Raw genomic sequence first — 24,916 nt, forward strand, 5'->3', positions numbered from 1 at the left:
TTAATTATTATTTTGATGTATTTGTTACCTTGGACTGAACTGCGGAATCATTGTAACATAGCTGACATGACCTTGTAAAGTATGCAAAACTGAATGCATGAAACTAATTGCATTTTCTTAGTTCAGTTGCCTGGTTCATAGTGCATAGACAGCGTCATCCTCAGATGCATGTGTGCCTTAGACTATATTAGATCTGTGTGTATGTGTGTGCGTGTATGCGTTTACGAGAGAATGTGCATGCGTACGTTAATTCCCAAAGGGGGGTTCTCAATGAAAGCGTCTGTCATGGGCATCACTAAGGAGTACAAGGAGAGACAGTGAGCACGAGACTCAACAAGATTATGGTGATCTTGCTGCCCACTGCATCCTTGTTGTTGAATGATCCTCCAATTTCTGTATGCGCGATCAGAGGGAGAGGAGCAAGGTGGACAGCAGATGGAGGAAACCAAGTGGATGAGGGGTATGAGCGAGGGTGAGTCTCAATAGCAGAGTGAGAAGAGCTTGTGTCAAGTGAGAAAACTCAATGTGAAATGTGCCTTCTTACCAGCTCACGGGTCAGTAGACTAGTGGGGGGAGGGTTTGTGTGTGAGTGTTGAGGGAGAGAGGGGAAAATGGAAGAGTTGAAAGCTTAAGTGTGTGGGAGAATGGGGCTGACTGTGAAGGGTACACCTGCTGCGTGTCTCTCGGCTCCCTATTACCACTGTGGCAAAACGTTTAGAGGCACTTTGATGGTGTAAACCCATCCTAGTGTTGAAATGTGACATGCCGTGTCGCTGCGTATTACGTGAACTGCCTCTCTCTGTGGACTAAATGAAAGGTGCTGATTGTCATGTTAAACCATGTTAACTGAGTTTAATATCAATTAAAGCACTTCATTCAAAATAGGGATATGAAAGTGTCCTTAAGGGATATGCGCGTACACGCACATAAACACACGCACGCATACACACACGTGCATATCTACACGTGCTTAGTACATACATCCATTTCCTTTCAAAAGCATGGAAAGAGTGAGGCCAATTTCATTACTTTTGACTGAAAATATTTGGGTGTGAGCTCAATAAGATGACTGAGATAAGCGATCAACATATTAGCTTTTGTTTCCAGGCTTTTATATCTGGTTCAGCTACACAAATAAGAAGATGGTACTTTTTGGTTGCGCCTACAGAAGCATTTTGACTGCAAATTTAAAGAAACATGTGACCAAACTATGGTTGATGATACTTCATATTGCCAGTGGCGTGCAAAAGGGGGGCATCCAATGGGCAGAAACATGTATGGTATTCAGGATATATTCAGGATGATCCCGCACATGATATTGGTTTCAGTGAATCGAAGTGTAAGTCAGTTTAGTCACAAAAGGCCTCTGTCATTTTCATGTGAAAATGTTCAAAGTTATCCAAGGGTAAGTTTTATCATTCGGCTCTCGTTCAAAGCCAGTGTTTTCGTTTAGCGCTCCGGCAAAGAGACAGATTTTAAGAGAACACGATGCACATCCAATAACAATTGTTGTCATTTCCAGCCTCCTGGCAATGCACCTTGTGTGCACAGAGTGTAGTGTTGGTGAGTGGACGGCGGTGAGCAGAGTTGCTCTGTGTAAATGCTTAGTGGTGGCCATCTTTGAACAATGAGTGCCAGCATCAACTGCATTTAAAAATAGCGAGCTAGCAATGTTCCCTTGAAAAAGTGGTCCAGCTACAGCATTACTCATTCTGCACTCCCACAGATCAGTTTGTTTTCACTCTATCATGAGCAGGTACACACACATATACAAAACACACAGAGAATACTTTATTAAAGCCTGTGCACTGCACAGCACACATATACTTCCTTTGGAGCATTGGACAAGCATGCACGTTCATGCCAGTAAACCCACATAGAGTTACAGTTACACACACACACACACACACACGCGCATGCACGCTCACCCAAGCTAAAGACATGTTCAATAAATGCAGAATTAAAGGCTCAGATTAGTCATTCTCTGTGGTACACTGTGCGACCACGAGCAAGACTCACACAGCCCTCACATACCCTCTATCACCTCAGGTCTCTCAGTCGGATGCAAATGGCCATCTAACAGTGAAAAATATATCCGTATACTGGTCTGATTACAATTAAACTGGGAGGAAAAAACATATTTTTAAAAAGATGCCCTGTGTGAAAGACAATGAATAAAGCCCAAAGAATTGAGGGAAGAAGAGAAACCCTGGTGAAAGAGGATGCGAGAGAAATGGAGGAAGAAGAAGCTGACAGTTTGCTGTGATGCAGAGAGGCAATAGCTAACAGGGATCATACACATGCATGCACACGTACAAAAATACAGCGAGACACATCTTCATCGATGTGCAAGACTAAGAACCTAGACACAAGTACATCACAACCTCTCACACCCACTACCATTTTTCTCTCACCAGCACAGTACACAGACAATTGTTGTGCAGTGCCGAGCAACGTCCCGGCTAGGACGTGCAACACTCACTCACGCGTCCAACACAAATGATATTCAAAGGGCTTGTTACAGAGAATACAACTCCATGGAGGGCGAGCACACTGACAACTCACAACTGATTAAAATACAGATGATGATGGCCTTCTGACCTCGCGTGCCCATTTCTTTGCCACAGTATGTGGGTTTGTCTGACTTACAATTGACTCATAACTCTCCTCTCTGTGTACAATCTGGTGCATTTTAACAAAATGCCCAAAATAACGAGAAATGTTTGGAGATGCCCATCCATCAATCTAATTTGTATAAAGCGTATCCTCCTTTGAGCCGGCGCCTATCCGAGTTCATTTTGGGACTAGAACCTCTTCACTTGAAAGCAAACTTGCTAACCACTGCAACACTGTGCTACTCAATCATATTATCAGGGTGTATTGCAAGCTACATATATAGAAACAGACTGTTTTTTCGGCTTGGCATTGAATTAGCACTAACTCGCTCTGTTCATGCTTAATTAACATAGGCCATAAATATATATACAACTATATTTTTGTAAAGGGACATAGATTTGAGAGGAACTTTCACTGACACAGCAGTCGGAACAAAAAATAAATAAATAAATAAATAAATGCAAAATGCTGCTGTATCGATTTTGTTTGGTTTTGTCAATCTTGTGGACTCGCGCTCTTTCTTATTTATTTATTTTTATACTCAATTTGTCATAACAACTCCATCAAAAACAGCTTTTCGAATTATGCTGCACGCTTTACCCATGACCTCATAGTCACCGGGGTGATGGGGATCCCTGGCTTAAAGAGCGAATGTGATTGGCCGGGTCGAAAAAAGAGCACTTAAATGGCTCAAAGTAGTCAAGTGTCTATTCAGAGGAGTGTGTGCGTGTGTCTGTGATTATGTCCTCTACAATAAAAGAAGAAAGTAGATGAAGATTTAATTTTACATGGAAGCAATGACGTTTCCTCAGAGAACCAGCCCTCTATATTCATTTATTCTGCTGTCCCCCCACCCCCCTTCTTTTTTCGTTTTTCCTTCCCCGTGTTGTTACATTTATTTATTAACATTTTGTTGCGTTACTGCATTGTTACTCTCTTCCCCGTCCTTCCTGATGTAGCGATGTACACCATCTGCTGGTACTGGGGCTAAGGTGGTCAACACTGACCCCAAACGGCTTTATTGAGAAACACATTTACAGGGACACCAAACACTGAGTAAACACTTCTCAGAGATGATGCAACATTCTTTTGTACTATAATTTGAGTGAAGACCCAAGGCCTGGACTGTTACTGTTATCTTCCGATATAATCTGGTTTCCTCTACATGTAATGATTATTATTATGTTGTATTTCTCAGATGATTTTATTCACTATCATTTGTTATGTAATTAATCACACAAATTAGAGGGAAAATCGAATCAAATGATAGTCAGAAACAATCACTGTGTTGGAAGTGCGCATGCAGTCGTGGGTCAAAGCTACAGCGTCAAAAGGCTAAAGGGTGCCTGAGGGGAAATAGGTACCGCAATGCAGGCCTTCACTCTGGGACTTCTAAATAAGGCATTGCGAGTGTGTGTGTGCGTGTTGTGTACGTGTGTGCGTGCGCGCGTGCGTTCGCCTGGCCTCCAACGCAGTGGAGCCGAGACACCCTATCCCTGCCCTGCAAGATGACAAGTGTTGGTGCTGCATGGCTTTCCAGGGTCTCCGGGTCGCTCTCAATCGCTCTGTCAAGACTCTACGCAGTCTAAAAATTGATTGGATGTATTCACTTTTAGTGACTTATTCCCAGTTGATCAATATGTGCGTCAGTATTTTCTGTTGCACGTGTAAGTGGGATGGCGCTGGCGGTTTTACTTGAAGTTGTCGGGGTGTTGGCTGAGGGCCAGTCCCAAGGTGTCCAGGGCATGGCGGTGGTTTTTCTGAGCACTGAGGAGAAGGGTCAGCAAGTGGAGGGAGTGCAAGTCATCCCCTTGGAGAGATAAAGCCTCCTGCAGGGGCTCCATGGCTGCTGATACCTGCAGATGCATACACATTAGGCGGTAACTTAATCCACTCTTCCACAGTTCCAAAGAGTAAAGGGTCGCTGAATTCAGTTTATCGTTTGTTACAGTAAAGTTCAGAGCAACGATTCTTTTCTGACAAGATGTTGACAGCTATGTAAACAATGCGGATGAAGAAGGGGAACATCACACAGTAAACAGGACAATGATGGAGGACATCCAGCATTTTGTGCTGTTTATTTTTTGGTATTGGGCTGTTTGATGACAAGAAGAAACTGCTTTCCTTGAGAAAAGGTGTGTCTCTCTGAACCAAACAACAAACTGCAGCGTTTCTACCTTCACCCTTTAGGTACTGTCCTACTGTGTTTGGTACCCCAACCGAGGGATGCCTAAAATTGTTATGGAATGGTTATTATACTATCATATTATCTTGAGACAATGTGTTCTTGTATTTGTTTGCTTTCACCTGCCGTACAAGTGCCAACTGCAGCGCCAAGCACATGGCAATGTGTGCATCCTGTGGGTCGAATGAATGAGCCCTGTGATGACATACAGATGAAGTCATGCAAGATCAAACTGTGCCAAAATGATTATACAACCGCAATTCCAATTAAGTTGGTATGTTGTGTTAAACATAAATGAAAACAGAATACAATAACTTGCAAATCATGTTCAACCTATATTTAATTGAATACACTACAAAGACAAGATATGTAATGTTTAAACTGATAAACTTTATTGTTTCGAGCAAATAATCATTAACTTTGAATTTTATGGCTGCAACACGTTCCAAAAAAGCTGGGACAGGTGGCAAAAAAGACGGAGAAAGTTGAATGCTCATCAAACACCTGTTTGGAACATCCCACAGGTGAACAGTCTAATTGGGAACAGGTGGATGCCATGGTTGGGTATAAAAGGAGCTTCCCTGAGTTGCTCAGTCATTCACAAGCAAAGATGGGGCGAGGTTCACCTCTTTGTGAACAAGTGCGTGAGAAAATAGTCGAACAGTATAAGGCCAATGTTCCTCAACGTACAATTGCAAGGAATTTAGGGATTTCATCATCTACTGTCCGATAATATCATCAAAAGGTTCAGAGAATCTGGAGAAATCACTGCATGTAAGCGGCAAGGCCGAAAACCAACATTGAATGTCAGTGACCTTCGATCCCTCAGGCGGCACTGCATCAAAAACCGACATCAATGTGTAAAGGATATCACCACATGGGCTCAGGAACACTTCAGAAAACCAATGTCAGTAAATACAGTTCGGCGCTACATCCGTAAGTGCAGCTTGAAACTCTACTATGCAAAGCAAAAGCCATTTATCAACAACACCCAGAAACGTCGCCGCCTTCTCTGGGCCCGAGCTCATCTAAGATGGGCTGATGCAAAGTGGAAAAGTGTTCTGTGGTCCGACGAGTCCTAATTTCAATTTTTTTTTTTTTTTTTAATGTGGACGTCGTGTCCTCCAGCCAAAGAGGAAAAGAACCATCCAGACTGTTATGGACGCAAAGTTCAAAAGCCAGTATCTGTGATGGTATGGGGCTGTGTTAGTGCCAATGGCACGGGTAACTTAAACATGTGTGAAGGCACCATTAACGCTGAAAGGTACATACAGGTTTTGGAGAAACATATGCTGCCATCCAAGCAATGTCTTTTTCATGGACGCCCCTGCTTATTTCAGCAAGACAATGCCAAACCACATTCTGAACGTGTTACAACAGCGTGGCTTCGTAGTAAAAGAGTGCGGGTACTAGACTGGCCTGCCTGCAGTCCAGACCTGTCCTCCCATTGAAAATGCGTGGCGCATTATGAAGCGTAAAATATGACAACAGAGACCCCGGACTGTTGAACAGCTGAAGGCTGTACATCAAGCTAGAATGGGAAAGAATTCCACCTAGAAAGCTTCAACAATTAGTGTCGTCAGTTCCCAAACGTTTATTGAATGTCGTTAAAAGAAAAGGTGATGTAACACAGTGGTAAACATGACCCTGTCCCAGCTTTTGTGGAACGTGTTGCAGCCATAAAATTCTAAGGTAATGATTATTTACAAAAAACAATAAAGTTGATCAGTTTGAACATTAAATATCTTGTCTTTGTAGTGTATTCAATTAAATATAGGTCGAACATGATTTGCAAATCATTGTATTCTGTGTTTATTTATGTTTAACACAACATCCCAACTTCATTGGAATTGGGGTTGTTCTAAAAACTACATAGTCTAGTAGAGTTTTGAAGCTTTGCACAGAGTCAAATGCACATATCTATTGTACACTATATTGTCAAAAGTATCCGCTCACCTGCCTTGTTTAGCATATGAATTTAAGTGACATCAAAATATTCACAATTTATAGGGTTTAATATGACATCCGTTTGTCCACCCTTTGCAAATAAGGAGTCTGTTCATGGGAATTTTTGACCATTATTCTCGAGGCTCATTTGTGAGGTCACACACTGACGCTGGGCGAGAAGGCCTGGCTCTCAGCCGCTGCTCCAACTTGTCCCAAAGGTGTTTCTCTCGGGTTGATATCCGGACTCTGTGCCAGCCAGTCAAGTCGATCCACACCAAACTCTCTCATCCATATCTTTGTGGACCAAGTTTTGTGTACCGGTGCATATGTCATGTTGGAAGAGGAAGAACTGTTCCCACAAAGAAGCATGGGCTTGTCTAAAATCTCTTTGTAGAACTATAGGGCCAATACTTTTGGATTTGTATTATTAAGAATTATTTTTATGAAGAATGGGAGGTCACTAAAGTTCATATGTGAGTTAAGGCAGGTAAGCAAATACTTTTGGCAATGCAATGGATATTGCTTGAGATATTAGATCAATGATTTAACATAGTTATTAATTTTAGTATGTGCGCCTCATTTCATGACTAAAACTAATATCACTTTACACCATTACCTGAGGAATAATTGGAACTTACTTTCTCATAATTCGTAGTGCTTTTTTGTTGTATTCATTCCGATCTTCTTTCAAAGAGGCTACGAAAGAGGACAGAACCAGCAAGTTTATTTTCAGTGCATACTACACAGAGGATTATGTGATTATGTGTTCAACTTTAAATGTTATACTGTTTAAATTCTATGGTGTTTTTCAAATGTCAGTGTGTAATATGTTCAACAATGCCCCTGTGCCTTTGAGCAGTCCAGTGTCTTGGTCAAGAGCATTCATTGTTGCCAAAGATAATTCATTCCTGTAAGAGGTCCTGGTCAGGTGTTTTTTTTTTTTTTTAAATGAACATTTCAAAATGAACCCAGTTGTTTTGTTGCATTGTCACCATCAGAAGCCTGAAGACTGTAGGAGAGTCCCAAAGCCAGGTAGGCCCTCGGAAGAGATTCTCCAGCTCCCTCTCCCATTGACACCACACTTTGGGACAGAGCCTCTGCTTCTGAGAACTGAAACACACATAACACACACGCACACAGTTAGTCTGCGAAGACTGTTTGGTCAGTACAGATTGAAAACAGCAGATGCAACATCGGGCAAAGGGTGCAGTCAGGATTACTAAATCGATACACCTGAAGGACGGACACATACACACTCACCCGCTTATGCAAGAGTACACTGTGGGCCATAGCTGGGAACAGTGCTTGAAGAACAGCGTGTCACTCTAGCTGCTAATGATTGAGCGCTGCACCAACAAATCAATTGCTTTGACACCCGTCATCCGCCCTCTTTTTTCCGTTGTCTCCTCTCTTTGTCTAAATCCTGCATTTGGGAGTTAAGAGCCTACACGCAGTGAGTCTATTCAACAGCTTATCCATGTGCGTTTTATGTTTTCTCTCTTTTCCACCTTTAATGCTATTTTAGCCCTTCTATAATGACCATACATAAATCTACTCAGTGACATAGCTACAGTATGGTTCTCCCTAGTAGTGTGTTTAGGTAGTTAGTAAATTAGTTCCTTTATTACTTAGTTAGCAGGCAACATCCTGGTTCATGAGGCATGGCAAACAGGTGGTGTCATTATCATTCTGGCGGATAGACAGTTCCATTGATGCCATAGCAACTGAAATTGTAAAACTAAATATCTATATCAGCACTAGGGATGTTCGATACCACTTTTTTATCAGAGCGATACCAGTCCGAGTATCCACTCTTAAGTATTTACTGATACTGATAACCGATACCACTAGTTCTTTTGATACATAGATTTTCAATTAACACAATGACAGATAATTGTGAACAAAGCCCTTTCCTTCTTTCTGCAACGGCATCTGTCGCACATGATGATTCGCCAGTGTGTGACCCTGCCGCAGTGCAGAACCAACTACTGGTGAGGAGGGCTTACTCGATCTCAAGATGTTTTTGCCTTAAGTATTGGTGGCTGGTATCGGCAGCCTTCATGAGTGCCCGATAACTTGAACTAAGGCCAGTATGGGCCTAATACCGGTACCTGGTAGTAGTATTCACCAGTGACGTGCGGTGAGGTTCATGACTGGTGAGGCACTGACTACTGGAGCTCTATGAAGCTCAACTCAACACTGCCACATGCTGGTTGTGGCACCGTACATACCAGACTCCACTGTGCACTTTTAGTGGCTTTTCTGGTCGATAAGGGAGACTAAATGTCACACACTTACATTAAATATATTAGACAGTCTGTTAAACGTTAGTAAGTGCAGTACATGTGTGATAAAACGTATATTATTGGCGATATAATGAGGAAACACCAATGTCTCTTGTGCGGAGCCACGGACCAATCACAGCCTGCCTGAAAGGATGTGTGCGTGGTCTCTTGAAGCATCATGGGAACGATGACTCAATGTGGCGCGTAGCTGCGCTTCCTATGCATTTGAACAGGAAATATGAAAATTCAGCTATTTTAATGATGAAATCATTGAAATTATTGGATTAAAAAGAAAATCAATGTAAAGCACGGACCATAGAACTAAAATGGAGCAATTTCATGTAATCATAAGGTGTTTTTTTTTTTTTTTTTACTATTCACATGCAGTGGAAAGGAAAGACCACCAGGTGGCAGTGAGGCTGTGCCTCACTTGCCTACCCTGACCGCACGTCACTGGTATTTAGCCATCCCTAATGCACACCTTTATCCATACTTCACCAAAATGTTTTTGGTTATTCCTTGTCTCCCTTTATTGTGTAATCCTCCACTGTATTTGTCTGACTCTTCAATCTTTTACTGTCATAAAATGACCGCGCTGATGAAGCTTGTGGAGTTTTACACAGCACAGTGATTCATGATGGCAGCATACAGTATGTGGACCACACGGATATGAGCTCAAAACATAGTCTGGTTTAAATGGTTACTGTGACAGGTCTCAACTGGTAGATCCTGTGACTAAACACCAAAAGAAAACTGCTTTTTCAGGAATTTAGAAATGCAATATTGGTGCGGTGGTGATGTTACAGGATTGTCAAGGGTACATCGGATTTTAGGCGCTGATTGTGGTGCTTTCCAACAAGCATCCACAGGAGACAATATTGTACATTTGTATGTGGTGGTGTCCAGCCCATCTGATGGGAGATAACGGTGTCCCATTTATGTAATGCCCCACTGTGCTATGGCCACTGAGTCCCATTGTGATTAAGACCATAAGCTCCTTACTGTCTCCGGCCTAGCATGAGCTCCAGCCATTGACAGATGTGCTCTCCAAGCTCACGCCTGTCAACTCCTCTTTTCTAATCTACTCCTTTTCTCTCTCTATCTTTCTGCCGCACCCTTGCTCATTCGCTCTCCCACCCCTGCCAACACGCCCCTGTTGATGCGACTTTCTCGCTCCTGCCTAGGTCATGAACAACAGGACTAGCCAAGATGTCGTGATTCTGGACCTGTGCGTCTGCCTGAGTGACCTGAATGTCAATCTGATAACTAACACAAGAGTTGGTGCGTGATGATTTCACATGGACATATATATATAAAATGTACATACATCTATCGTCTCATGTACATAAGCTTTCTCTATAGCTGCTGATCATAATGTTTACCATAAAATGCAACTCTCAATTTAAGTCTTACAGTAAGTGTTATCGTGTGCAAAATGACAAAGTACAGCATGTGATTTTGTAAATCACTGACAAAAAAAGCATCATTTTTTGTATCTTGAATAAACCTCACCCACATGTTTGTAGACTGTGGGAAGAAGCCTTCATACTTCCAGAGAACCCTCTCAAGTACAAGGAGAAAATGAAAAGTCCACACTGGAATCAGGAACTGTGCCAAACCCGAGGCCCTCCTGTGTGGAGTTTGTATATTCTCCCCGTGCTTGTCTGGGTTTTCTCCAGGTACTCCATCATACTCCCTCATTCCAAAACATGCATTCTAGGTTTATTGAAGACTAAATTTGTCAATAGATGTGAATGCGAGTGTGAATGATTGTTCTGATTGATTTGATTGCTTTTGATTTGTGCCCTGTAATTGGCTGGCTTTGCAGCAGGTCTTGAATCACAACCCTTCGATCCAAGGTCAAGTCCCTGGAGACCAAACTACTGCTGCTAAGCATGGATTACAAAACTGATTACATATCAATTTTTATGCCACTTGTTAGGGAGTAACAAATGTACATTTTGTCAGTACAAACAGCGACTAAAGAGTGAGGGAAATAATTTTTAGAAGTTTAAAATAAGACAAGTGAAACTGTGCCTCAGGTATACTATGCATAGCACAACCTTTTATGTGAATTCTAATGTGGTTTTATATTGGTGCGTGTTGCATGTTGTATTCACCCAGTGCAGCTGACCAATGCAGACTTTAGCAGCCAACAGGGGCAGCAACGGGTCCTCTGGTCTCATCCTGGCACATTCTTTAAACACAGACACAGCACCAACCGCCTGAAATATGCACACATATATCAGTGACAAACTGCGATTTGTGTATATATAGCAGTCACCAATCCTGTAGACGCAGAAGACATGCATCACGAGTGAATCGAACCCATATACTGTAACCGATAACTCACAGATCCCTTCAGAACTGACTAGTACACACTGAATACATGTAAGCCAGTTGCCCACATGCATAAACACATATGCATACTCCCACTGAGCCCTAAATAGACGCGGAAACTGACGACCTTTCTCCTTCTTGGGAGCAGCCTATTTCTAGAGCTCTCCATTGATCTGCACTGTCACTTTATAATGGGAACCGGATCAATCTTGCCACGCAAACACGTCGAGACACAGAGGGACATATTCCCTGCAACCGGACGGTTGCGAGTTCGTATCCCTTTCTAACCCACATTGCCGACGAATGAATGGGATTAGATGTTTGGTGGTGGTCAGGGGGGATGTAGGTGCAGAATGGCAGCCACGTTTGTGTCAGATTGCCCCAGGGCAGCTGTGGCTACACAAGTAGCTTACCACCACCAAGGTGTGACAGAGGAGTCAATGAATAATGCATGGTATCCCTTTTTTAATTATTAAAATAACAGTGGAATTATATTCTTCCCTATTAACTGATGGAATCAAGATTCCAAGATCGTTTGATCTGCAAATTGTGGGGCAGGGCTAGCGAATACATTTTGCACCTGTGTATTCTAACGTCATTTTGTCTTATTGCTATCAGTGGCTTAGCCTTCTGCCGCTGCAAGAAGAATCAACTTTTATCTGTTGCTACCATTTGTTCCTTGTTTGGAAAGATGGCTCTCTGTAGCGAAATGTTGAGTGTGAAACGGGCTGTTAATGGCATTTAAGGTGAAATAACCTGACCTTCCCAGAAGCCATGAGTGACAGGCCCAGCTGGTGCCAGAGGTGGAATTCGTTGAACGAAAACTTCATGGCTCGTTCCAGACACTGCAAGGATAAATGCAGACTTTTAACAATAGTTGAACATTCAAAAAGCTAATATGTATACTAGGATGTGCAAGTGGAGGCATTCAGTCCACATAGGTAAAACAATCAACTGAGTTTACAGTATACCTATAATGACTTTATATCCTTTTTACCAGCCATTAAGAAATAAACTTTTAATGTGGAAATATGGAATTAGGTTAGTATTATGAACATTATAAATTCATTCATACAATTTCCTCTAATTTACTTAGTCCCAATAGACACATTTTGTTTGAATTTTCCTTGAAATAACGGTTCCCTACCCAGTGCGTGGCGTGCCAATCAGACATATGTTGTCGTTCAGCTAAAGAGAAAAAAACAAAAAAAAAAGGCTGCCCGATATTTCTTTCTTTTTTTTTGCAGAAAACATGTCTTGCCGTACAGAAGAACTCGAGTTGAGTGTAAACATCTATTATATTTCGTGACGGCCAGGTCACCATGCAGTCCAGCCAAATGGTGAACAGCAAAACAGACAACTAGTAAACTTGAAACTAGCTGGCTTAAAGAAACAAACATTGGTTTGGGGGTTCCTTGGCTCCACAATACACCAACTTGGCAGCAATGTAAAATCAAATCTCGAAATAAACTGACGTAACCGCCAACTCTAAACTGTAACATTAGCACCAAATCTCTGCGGCAATTTAATTAATTGAAGCGTAAATGTTTTAATAACATCTGTACCAATTGTGGACTTAACTAAAGCTGTTATCATTTAACATGTAAATGGGACACTTTCTTTGTACAGTATGTTTTTAGAAAAATATATATTTTTCTTGTATATAATTGTTGTAACACATAGTACAGTATTAAAATGCTGTTTATTTGCACCAAAGTGCTTTATATTTGCCACTGATGTGGTGGATTTTTTTTTTTTAACAGGGGCTAAGGTTCTGCACGTTGGACGAACAGTCTCCAAGTCTGCCCTCAGCACATTCTGTAGCTCCTCCACAATGTGGCTCAGTTGGTAGTGAGGGGCATTCGGGAAATGGGTCAGTGGTTTAAATCCCAGCTCTGACTGTTCCCTGTTAAAGTGTCCTTGGGCAAGACACTGATCCCTAGTTATTTGCCTCCAGGTTGGCGTTCCAAATGAGAAACTGTTCTCAATTGCCTTACCGGATTAAGCAAAGAATAAATCATATAAATATTTAACCACTAAGATAAATACAGAATCATCAGGATGACCAATCGCACCAATGCTTTTGAGCCCTACTTATGCTTATGCTACTGCAAAAAAAGCTGAAAATATCAATCAATCCATTTCCTATACTGCTTGTCATTTTCAGGGTCACAGGGAGCTGGAACCTATCCCAGCTGACATTGGGTTAAAGGCAAATTACACCCGAGACTGGTCACCAGTCAACCACAGGTCTAATATCAAGAAAGAAAACCATTCACACAGTCACCGAATGGGAACCGAGCCCACGCTGCCTGTACGGAAGTCAAGTGAGTAAACCACAAATCCATCAGAGACCTGCTAGTTTAAAAAATATATATATATATTTTTTAAATTGACATTTAATGATTCCAATTATTGCGATTGGCTGGCAACCAGTTCAGGGTCTACCCCGCCTGTCGCCTGAAGATGGCTGGGATGGGCTCCAGCATGCCCGCGACCCTGGATGAGGATAAAGCGGTACAGAAAATGGATGGATGATTCCAATTACATTGTTGTACTGTAGAGCCCAGGAGTCCAAAAAATGTATTCTTTTTGCAAAAAGTAGTAGCCAATGTATTATGTGCAAAATGTAGAAATGTAGAAAGTTTACAATCAACAAGCATCTTTATGAATTCTGTAATTACTTATGATGCTGGAGTGAGAATGTTACTGGTGGAGTCGTTATTCTAATAAGTCAAAGTTGATCACAGCTAGAAAAACATGGAACCAAGTGGATACCATTTAAATGATCCACCTATTCAGAGGATGAGTTAAGTTCAAAGATCATCTAACACAGTGTGAGAGGTGTTTTATAAAATGACAACTCTTATTGACAGTATTAAGCCCCAGTATGAAAACGTCGTACACTGGCACACAGGGCACATTTCAGAGGGAAGAAAGCTTATAAGAATGAGATTAAGAGAGGCTAAAACTTAAAACTGAAGAGGAGTGAGATAGGCAGTAACGCCGCTGGAGTATGGAGTGAACGTGGGGGAAGGAGGGAATAAAAGGGGCAATAAAGGGAAGGAGACACTTAATCCCTTGCGCACAGTCTGTTAAAACAGCCTGTTCATTCAAAATGTTGGCTGAAGACGAGGCTGTCCCTAACACATCTCTCCCTCATTTGCAAGACTTGATGAAGACCTGCACCACAGTGGACATGTACTGTATGCGTGAGTGTCCGCAAACCTCAGACAACATAGTGTACTGCCCCCTCCTGACCATGCCGATAGCGAGAAGGTCGTAGACGGAGACCGAATCTTGCAGGGTGGCCCGGCGAGCCTCGGCCTGATCCGGCAGGCGACTGATGACCTCGCCGCCACTGGCCTGGATTAAAACAATATTCGAAGCGATGAAGAGAGCAAAATGAATGGTGAAAGTTTCTCTACAGTATGCATTCCAAAAGCAAACAGTATGTATGCACTGTATGTACACGTGTGTGTGTGTGTGTGTCTCACCATGGACTCCGTAATGAGAAGCAGCAACACAGCCTCTTCTACCACGTCCTGGGGACAGAAGCAACTGCAGTGACAAAAGAAACACACACGACTATTGAAAGTCTTGTTGACATACATGCAAACGCATCGATATCATTTACGTCAGCATTTCGAGTTACCAACAGAGTCCGATTTCCGACTTAGCTGGCACGTAACCTAACACGAAGCACCCTAGGAGTGTCATCACTACACAGCATGTTCTCAGATATATTTCACACATATTTCTTTAATGAGTCCATTCCCAGCACATAAATATGTCTTATTGACCACTTTCGACACTATCCTATGGGGGGAACATGTTTCGACGACACCATTGGGCTATGACAGCAGCACAAGAGCTGCAAATAATATTCAAGTATCGCTGCTCCTCACGATGCTCCTCTCATCTCAGACATGGATTGAGATCTCACATTTTTTTGGAACGTGTGGGAGGATTACGGCTTGGGAGGTCTGCGCAACGAGCGAGAGGGAGACTCAGAGATGAGTCATCTAAATGGCGACATAGTTTTGTGTCCAAATGCTGATAACTACATCGAGTATGTTAAATAGCACGGCGCTTTAATGCATTTTGAACATTTGGTATATGAGTACTTCACTTTCTTATGCACAAATCGTAGCCGGGTCACTGGGCTCCCTTGAGGAACCAGAAATTAATCAAGCATAGTCTTCAACAAATAAAACCTTTTGTTCTGTGCTTTCCTTTTTTTCCCCCCCTTTGTTGTAAAACAGTAACTCTGAAAATGACTGGATAACAATAATAATTACATCTTAGCATTACACATATCATTTTGATTAAAAAGCTTCAACAGACTGGCGTGATAACCATGATGAAACATGAAATGAGATTTGTTAATGACTTAGCAATGCTGTTAATATAGGTCAGCCACAGCATAAAACCTGCATTAGGTTATAGCATTTGTATATGCAATTTCATCCATATTCTCACCAAATTCAAATGGTCCATGTGCCACTCCTGCTCTCATGGGCATTGCTTTGTATGTTTCCCGTAATGCTGCCAACTGTATCGTAACGTAACTATGCCAAAGTTGCTCTGAAAAAGGTCATTAAAACAATGGAACCAGTGGTGGCATTTGCACAGTACTATAAAGTTGCTCGGATGTGGGTATTAGGGATTTCGAATAAGGAATGCTCATTAGGGATGACTCTACTCACGTTAGATGTGATAATACAGAAACATAACCGGATCTGGATAACAGTCGCTCTGTAACGCTGAGCTTGGCAACATCAATACGAAGCAGCATACTGACAGTATGTTGTGAAAAGTAAAGCAAAAGAGTTGAAACCTGTCAGTAGTGTAGCGTTGTGGTGGTTTGATGGTGGGGTAGAGTGCATCTTTGGAGGTGGCGGCCCCCTCTCTTCGGAGCCAGGCCGACGGGCGGGGGCCCCAGTGGCGGCCAGTAACTGGCCTCAGCCACTGAGCTCAGCAGCACCTCTGCGAGCTTCCTCGCTGCAGCCTGTGCAAGTATTTTGTGACAGTATTTTGTCAACACGATGCTGACTCGTGCTGTCACGTTGAGTAGTTCATGAACTTTCCGTACAGAGCTTAACGTATGTGTTATTTCGTGCAGAATACAGCACCATTCGAATTGGATTCCATGCTTTGTGTGGGGCAGCTCACCTTCCTGAGACCCTGAGACCCTCGTGACTCTACCACCCTCATCACACGACGGAGTTGGTGAGCACCTTGCGCCAGATGACTAACAAACACAGTGTGCTTCAGTGATTTTGACATTGGAAATCAATCAAATAAAAACACATGAAAGGAGGAGCCGATGAGGAAAGACATTACGATACAAAGATAACAATCACAAAATGATTCATACTTGTTCTCAACGCAGGCACTTATCATACCGGAATGCTTTTGATTATGCTAGACGTGGCCATGACCTTCAGAATTGCACAAAAGGTCAAAATTGTCAGATAGGTATAGAATTAGAATCAGCCAAAAAAGATGACTATATGGAACAAAACGTTTGACTCTGCAGTTTTGTCATTTCCATGCAGTTTGAACGTCACTTGAGAGGCCGAACCCTTTAGTGAGTTGAAAAGCAATACTGACACCTACTGGCGAAACATTCTAACGCAGCTTGAGTTCAAAAAGCCTGGTAAATAGTTGCTCACTGTTTAACTTGCTAAAGTCCCACTTTTCCCTCCAGACGCTGACGAGTGCTTCAGTGTGTGCATTTGTGTGTGTGTGTGCGCGCGCGCATGCGCTGAACTCACCCTCTCTGCAGCAAACACAGGTAAGCACTCTGGAGGGCCGCCTGAAGGAAGAAACCCAGGTCGAAGTCCACGGCAGGTGAAAGCTGACTAAGTTTGGCTGTCTTCGTGTGTGGCGTTGTAACAGTCTGAAAAGAAATGTTTAGGTCAAGCAAAAATGTTCGAACTTTTACAATAACCACCAATCAACTAGTGACATTTTGTTGACTTTTGTCGAATAATGTTCCCATCCATTCGCAGGGGCAGCAGTCAAAGATGAATAATAATGTCTTATCTACAGTCTTTTCATTTTACAAAGTGTCTTTATTTGGGAAAAAAATCAAAAATCCGGTCTAACGTAAACAATGTTATGCGTTTCTACTCTTCAGCACCAACAATTGTGTGCGTTACTGAAATGCTGCTGCCGAGATGCTCCTAAGATGCACCTTATCAAGCTCTTGCAGATAGGACAGCGCCGCATCGCAGGCCCTGAGGAAACAGGAGAGACTCTCCTCCTCCCTCTCTAACAGACGGATACGAGACACTGATGAAAGTGCCTGGTGGTCCAGAGACAGGCCTGGAATGCATACAGACGCCACAAGTCAGGAATCGAATCAGCGAAACAGAGTAAAACACAAACATTGTCACTTGCTAATCATTCCTCCTGCAGCTTCAGCATGCAAATGGATAAATAAAGGTTCAATAAATCAATTCAATTCAATTAACTCTGGAGCTCCAGGTGTGGAGCTGTCTGTATGTGCACCTGGATTGGGATCAATACGACGAGGCCGGCGTACAGTGTACTGGATGGGAAAACCAGAGGAGAAGAAACTCACATGGGCCGCGGGGAGAACATTACACACGGAAAGCCCCCATTGCATTATTCGAACATTGTGATGTAGGGCAGCGGGCACACCAGAGAGTCACTGTGTATTGATGACAGATGGATGCAACGACTGATGTCAATTGGTACTGTATGCCAGAAATAAACTCCTGTTTTCTGTTTCCAGGCATTTGAAACAGCAAACAGGTCCCACAGACCCGAACAGCATACAGGGCTTCTATGCTGTTCGGGTCTGCGGGACCTGTTTTCATTGTAATGAAGAAAAAGGCAGTGTTCGATAGGGCTGAGTCATTGTCGAGACCGGGGGCGTCAAACCCAAAGTTTAAAACGGTAATACCGTGACGGTTTATCTGTAAACCGTAAAGCATTTGAACTCTTGTCAGTGGCAAGCTTCTGAGCCAGAAGGAGGTCTGACATGGTCAGTAGCTTCGGGGAGGACGCCAGGCCTAATCAAATAAGCAGAGTGCTGCAAATAGACATCATCGCCAAAATATCCCAAGCCGACGTCATTCCCACGACAGCATGCAGGACTGTCAAATCTACAGAAAGACAGGCAAACCCCAAGGGAATGGGTTAACTTTCTCCCGCAGCCTTTAACATCGTCTACTGTAGAATAGTCCGCCTTAGAATAATGTAGAAGATTTTCCAAGAAACCAAAATGGCATTAAAATCTGCCAGTGACTGTGCCACAATTATATTTCAACTGGCGGGAAGTCGCATCCGCTCATCAGGAAATATTGGGTGTAATGACATGATGAGGATAACAAGATTATCCAGTATTACACATATTGTGCTATTCTATGGACGTTACCCGTGACATTTTCCATAGTACAGTATGTATCTGTAAGTATCTAGTACAAGCATCTATAGACCTAACATTTTAACTTAACAATTACTGTCACTTGTGTCTACTCTCCATCCATCCTATTCAACAGCAACAGAAATACTCTCAATGGGGAGGATGGGAGAAAAACAAATCAGAGGTTGACAATCAGCTTTGAATAGATTGATACTTTATGACCTCAGAGCAGGGTTGCCGAACACATATTTTTTTGTCACGGGCCTCACTGTAGAGGGCCGTTATGTCGGTGAAACCATTCAAACGTTTAATCGCCTCATCGTGTTCCGTTACATATACACAGCAAATTGACGGATAACTTGTTTTGAAATCAGAAGTCAAGGATAATAGTTCAGAATCAGAATCAGAATCATCTTTATTTGCCAAGTACGTCCAAAACACACAAGGAATTTGTCTCCGGTAGTTGGAGCCGCTCGACTACAACAGACAGTCAATTTACAGAACACTTTGGAGACAGAAAGACATTGACAAAAAACAATTGTGCAAAAAGATGCAGAGTCCTCTAGCACTTAGAGCAGTTCGAATGACTAATATTGCGATAGTCCGGTGCAATGACCATTGTGCAAAGGGGCGCTGAGACTTCAAGGAGTGTATGCGCTTTAAAGTGACGAGTAGTGCGATCATCTGGGACGATGTCGGTTGTGCAAATGTTACAGATACTCCTCAATCAGTGTGCAACTATCGCTAAAGTCACTGCTAAAAAGAATTTGGTAAGCAAAACTGCTTGCCATAGCTCAGTTTGATTATGTTTTACATCCGGCAATTTGAAATTTTAGTACAGATCTTGTGCAAGAATAATGAAAGCTGACACACACGGGTTGCTTTTGCAGGCTACATAAAATGGTGCGGCAGGCCACCTGTGCCTTACATGTTCCAACCAGTACAAAAGTAATGGGACAACACCATATTGCACTTGGTCTCATTCTGGCAGCTCAAGAAATACAAACGCAGTGTCCACGATGCAGAGCTGAGAGGACGACGGAGGTGAGGATACATTTTCAATTTTAGTACTTGAGGCTCTTTCTTCATTTTGTGCTTAACAAAGTAAAATAAAACCATGGAACAATTAAATTCACAGGCAAAGAAATGCGGTGCTTCAATCTATTTCTTCTGTATTTGTCAGCGATTCAGGTTCAAAGTTGAAATGCCGCAAAATCAAATTGTATATTTTGAAAAAAAGTCCGATGTTTTCCAGATTAAAGTTGTAATATTACGGGAATGAAAAGAAATACTCAGTATTTTGGCAACAACATCAGATCCTAATTAGTAGGCTATCATGCAGGACTTGAAAGTGATTTTGTGAACATTTGTCTTTCTGGAGAACATTTTTGGGTGTGACTGTGGACAGTCTTTTCCAGTGGGGCCCTAATGCAATCCTAATCCTTTGGACCAATAACAGACACAGTGAGAGTTACGTTATCCAATGTATAAAAGCTGTTGGAAATGTTTATGTTTGGGAAGCTGTGTATAGTACCTTTAATGACAAAGGCCTCAGCCAGTAAGCGGAGGTGGTAGGTGGGTTGATTGTCCTGTGTCAGCTCTTCCAGTCCCACCCTTGCACACATTCCCTGGGCATCGCGATGGCAACCCTGCACATAGTGCACTTTGGCCATCAGCAGCAGAGCCTCATTCAGATACCGGGGCTGAAGGACAAAGAGAGGAAAGCAGAGACCGGCGTAGAGTGCTTCTTTCATTGTTTTCACATAAAAAATAAACAAATGGATTGGGGTTAAATAATGCAAGCTTTATAGGGACAGATATGAATGAATAGCTATTAAAAGGAACCCGATCGGCCCACTTGACTCACAGTGAGGCGGCCTCGGCTCAGGATGATGTTGAGGTAGCTTTTGGCCCGGCATAATCTTGGTTGCATCTTGTCTATCAAAGGTGTGGAGTTCTTTAGCAGGTCCATATTTTCCTGCAGGGACTCTTCCAGCAGTGCTTCGGCCAAAAGCAGTGTCCCGTAGTCATCTGGAGGCGGGATAAGGAAAAAAAAGAGTCTCTTGAAGGTCTACATTTAAAAAAAAAAAAACAGCTCACAAGTCCTTTTTAAAATATTACAAACAGTCTATCAAATGTTGTTCAAGATCAGGAGTAGACACAGTCTAAAACTACTGTTTCTATCTTTGATGACGTTTTAAAATGTGATCATTAAATCAGAATACTGCGTACAGTTTATAGATACAGTAGACTGGGCGATTTTCCAATATACACACTCAGTTCAAGTACTCCTGTTCAGTGTTTTGTGTGTGTTCCAATGCCTGTTCAGTGAGCAGTGTTTACATTCTTCGCCACTTAGTTTCATGAGACGAGAATGAGGTGCGCAAATGAAAGGATGTGCAGTGCTCAACGACAGACCAACAACCCGCTGCTGCCCTAAATGAACAGATTTGGAAACTACCTAAAGCGTTAGTTAGAGAGGAGGACGCAGAAGATATGCACAGACGGAAAAGGATGACACACTGGGGCGGCCTCTAAAGGGACAAGCCCAAAGGAAAAGAAGAAAAGTTGTTTGTTTCTGTTAGTACACACTAATTTTAAACCTCAATTATAATTGTTCTTGTTGTTCATCGAGTTTCCAATTAACTGGATTTCAAGGACACGGAAAAATGTCAAGCTCATTGTTATTCATTGATTAAGATGCCTTGTCAGATTTAAGTTGCTGTTTACACTTGCGCTCGTGGATAGAAATAAAATTGTTCTTAGGGGTTGAATGTTTTATTGGATTCATTTCTGACATCACAGAGAAGCGCAGTGAGAAAAGGCAGAATGGTAAAAACTGGTGAAATTTCAAGAGCTTACTCAAATTGAAAGTCGGCGTATAAGGACTCTACATAGACATATCAGCGTTAAAACCCTCAATGAAAAAGCAAAAAGCCCCTCAGCTCTACACACACTTGAATGTGATGCACTACATGTCATATCAAGCCGTACCTGTGACCTGTCTAGGAATTAGTCTGAATGTAATTTAGTGAGCAGTCTCTTTTTGGTGCGCTATGCGCAGATGAACATTTTAGGAAAGATACTTTTTTTATTTTTATTTATTTTTTTTCCGATCCCCACCCACATCGTTCCAATGAAATGTAACTCTTGGTAAAAAACAGTGGAAATGTGTCATTATTATATGACGCAGTCATCCTTTTGTCTCACAAATCACATTTTCGAAATGAAAATGGCGAATATGCTGTAGTTTTAAATTGCAAGTTTCTGAGCTCATTCCCAGCGAGATGTTTCAAAATCACATTCATTCGCCAAAATTCATTGTAACTTGGAATTTGGCCAAGATATGAGTAATTTGGGGCCTAGCTGTAAATTCAAATTTTGTGCTTTGAGGTTGGTAAAATTACAGGGTTATGTATGATAAAGTTTTCACAGGAAATTGCACACAAACTAAAACAAATCTGAAAAGTAACACGCCCCCGTAGAAACGCAACAAAAACTCCTAGGTGGTGGAAATGAGTCCTTTAAATTTGACATGCCAGCCACCAGCCTGCACTGGACCTTGTCAGCAGTACAAAGTTCAACTTATGTACAATCCATACTAGTTACAAAATATCAGTACAGTACTGCTTTAATGATCTGCTCGACCACAGCAAACAAAAAACAGTCAATTGTATTTGGAGAGCACAATGTAAAACGTCTGCCTGTAAAGTAAAGCTTTGAGTGAAGTGCCCTCACCCTCTTCGTGCATACGCGCGGCCTGCATGTGTTCGACGATTGGAGGAATCTTGTCCCACTGGCACTCGGCCCGGTACCGATCCAGCTCCGCTTCCAACCGCAGCTGGGTGAACGAGATCCGGGAGGCCATGGCAGCTCGGTCCCGGTGCTGACTGTACTCCCCGGACACGATGGGAGTGACTGCAGACTTGCAGGAGAAAAATGTAATCTTCGGAGCGTGTGTGCACGTGTGTGCGTGTTTGTGTGTTGGGGGCTCTTTTACTGTTACTCTATGGAACAACGCTGTCATTATTGGGTATTTCATTCATTTAAAAATAAGAATAACAACATTTAGTCGTTTTAATCACGTAGATGTGTGGTTTAAGGAGTCAGGAGTGAAGGTAGCTGCTCTTAAGCTTCAGTTAACACCTTAAGTGGATCAGTTAGAAAAGGAAGAAACAGCAATGCAACCGTTTGTATGTGTGATACAATCCACACGGAGACGGTAAATGGGTCGTCTCATTGAAAACGAGCCACGTTCCCGCATTGTTGGGTTGTTCCCATGCAGGTGTGTCGCACTCAACAGCGTTTGCCGGCTGGCTGAGGTCAAGCACCCGCTTACAGTGAAGGAACAAACTAGCACATAACACAGCAGAAGAGGGAAAAGGGAGAGATGTACAAACACACTATACAGTATATATATTTAGACACGTACAGCCCCGACTCTAAATTGCGTTAAGTCACAGCACAGGTAGCCTATACAGACACAAACTATAATAAATGCCAGCTACTTTATAACATCAAATAAAACCTCAAGTCTTCTGAATAGGGATTTTGCAGGGTCATTTTCTTTCTGGAAACTAGACATATGGTTCCAGAGAAAGTGAAGAAGCTCGCGTCTTGCAGGCTGCGTGGCCGCGGAGGCTCCTTGGCGTCACCTGCTGTCGAAGTCCGACGCGCAACCTGATGCTCAACGTAATTCACCTTCAACTTCGGCAGCGGCAACCACTTAGACAAATCTGCTTATGATTGACCGGCTATTTCCGAAAATTGAGTTTATTTAAGTGGTTCAATTAAAAAAGGAAAAAAGAAAAGTACGTACATATCTATGTAGCCTATATATGATAGAGATTCAATATTAAAACATTAAAACATTTCACAGGCCAATTCCTGCCTAATTTAAATTTTGCAATTTTAGGATCATCAAAAAATAATGAGTCTTTAAATACGTCCACATCCAAATAAAGGAAAAAGATGATGCAACAAGTGTTTTGTAATTTCCATATTCAAAGGCAATGTTGTAAGCTCAGAGAAGTTGTCCATGTTGTACCTACGAGGCATGATGATGATATCATAAACGTCTTCAATTATAAAATCACGTTTATAGATCATGTATCAGTGAAGTCATTTCAGAAAACAGTTGAAATGATTATTTATTGCTTTGATGCTGATCAAACACAACTTCAATGCACGCACGATGCAACATCTAATAAAGTGTCATTGTTGTACAACGTCAGTGTTAACTGTTTTTATTGTCTTTATCACTAGAAAAAAACAAAAACAAAACAACAACAACAAGAAATTTTAACCGTGAAGTTCTATCTTACTTGTTTTCTCTTTGTCTCACTGAGCAAGAGATCCAGAAATCAGCATACTGAAACTTTTGAGCACTTGGGGGAAAAAAAAACAAAACAAAAAACAATGAAACACGGCCATCACTATGGAATTGTTTTCTAATGACTAATAACAATACCATCTATGTGACTCAGACAGGAGTATCTCCAAGTGTCTTAAACCCATATCAAAATAAAACTTGATCCAACTAAGTCAGCCGGTCATGTTGCTTACTTCGGAGTCCGCAAAGAGTCACTTGCAATACACACACATCACCCCATATTGACAGAAAAAAGCGGAATTGTTGAAATATTTGCTGATTTATTAAAAAAGAAAAACTGAAATATCACACAGCCGTAAGTATTCAGATCCTTTGCTGTGACACTCATATATTTAACTCGGGTGCTCTCCATTTCTTCTGATCTTCCTTCCAATGGTTCTACACCTTGATTGGAGTCCAGCAGTGTTTGATTATACTGATTGGACTTGATTAGGAAAGCCACACACCTGTCTGTTTAAGACCTTACAGCTTACAGTGCATGTCAGAGCAAATGAGAATCATTCAGTTCAAAGGAACTGCCTGAAGAGCTCAGAGACAGAATTGTGGCAAGGCAAAGATCTGGCCAAGGTTACAAAAAAGATTCTGCTGCACTTAAGGTTCCTAAGAGTACAGTGGCCTCCATAATTCTGAAATGGAAGACGTTTGGCACAATCAGAACCCTTCCGAGAGCTGGTCGTCCGGCCAAACTTAGCAATTGGGGGAGAAGACCCTTGGTGAGAGAGGTAAAGAAGAACCCAAAGATCACTGTGGCT

The 24,916-nt window shown here is 42.1% G+C and overlaps 1 protein-coding gene and 1 long non-coding RNA gene across 2 annotated transcripts in view; one reads left to right on the plus strand and one right to left on the minus strand.

Annotated features, from left to right (window-relative positions):
* ttc7a (tetratricopeptide repeat domain 7A) overlaps nucleotides 1–23,357 on the minus strand; it is a 46,933-nt gene extending 23,576 nt beyond the window's left edge. The window contains 17 exon segments of the mRNA XM_061690006.1: nucleotides 4,312–4,472; nucleotides 4,924–4,996; nucleotides 7,387–7,444; nucleotides 7,741–7,858; nucleotides 11,154–11,258; nucleotides 12,135–12,218; nucleotides 14,602–14,739; nucleotides 14,871–14,934; nucleotides 16,214–16,305; nucleotides 16,307–16,384; nucleotides 16,549–16,627; nucleotides 17,154–17,278; nucleotides 17,576–17,706; nucleotides 20,307–20,475; nucleotides 20,640–20,803; nucleotides 22,511–22,697; nucleotides 23,301–23,357. Of these exon segments, the coding sequence (XP_061545990.1) occupies nucleotides 4,312–4,472; nucleotides 4,924–4,996; nucleotides 7,387–7,444; nucleotides 7,741–7,858; nucleotides 11,154–11,258; nucleotides 12,135–12,218; nucleotides 14,602–14,739; nucleotides 14,871–14,934; nucleotides 16,214–16,305; nucleotides 16,307–16,384; nucleotides 16,549–16,627; nucleotides 17,154–17,278; nucleotides 17,576–17,706; nucleotides 20,307–20,475; nucleotides 20,640–20,803; nucleotides 22,511–22,697; nucleotides 23,301–23,357 (1,883 nt within the window).
* LOC133409672 (uncharacterized) lies at nucleotides 10,224–17,081 on the plus strand. The gene is made up of 3 exons (XR_009769446.1): nucleotides 10,224–10,314; nucleotides 13,541–13,700; nucleotides 16,499–17,081. It is a non-coding gene; the product is annotated as an uncharacterized LOC133409672 (long non-coding RNA).
* Nucleotides 23,358–24,916: the final 1,559 nt, after the last annotated feature.

The sequence above is a fragment of the Phycodurus eques genome, chromosome 11 (genome assembly GCF_024500275.1).
Source record: "Phycodurus eques isolate BA_2022a chromosome 11, UOR_Pequ_1.1, whole genome shotgun sequence".
Taxonomy (NCBI): domain Eukaryota; kingdom Metazoa; phylum Chordata; class Actinopteri; order Syngnathiformes; family Syngnathidae; genus Phycodurus; species Phycodurus eques.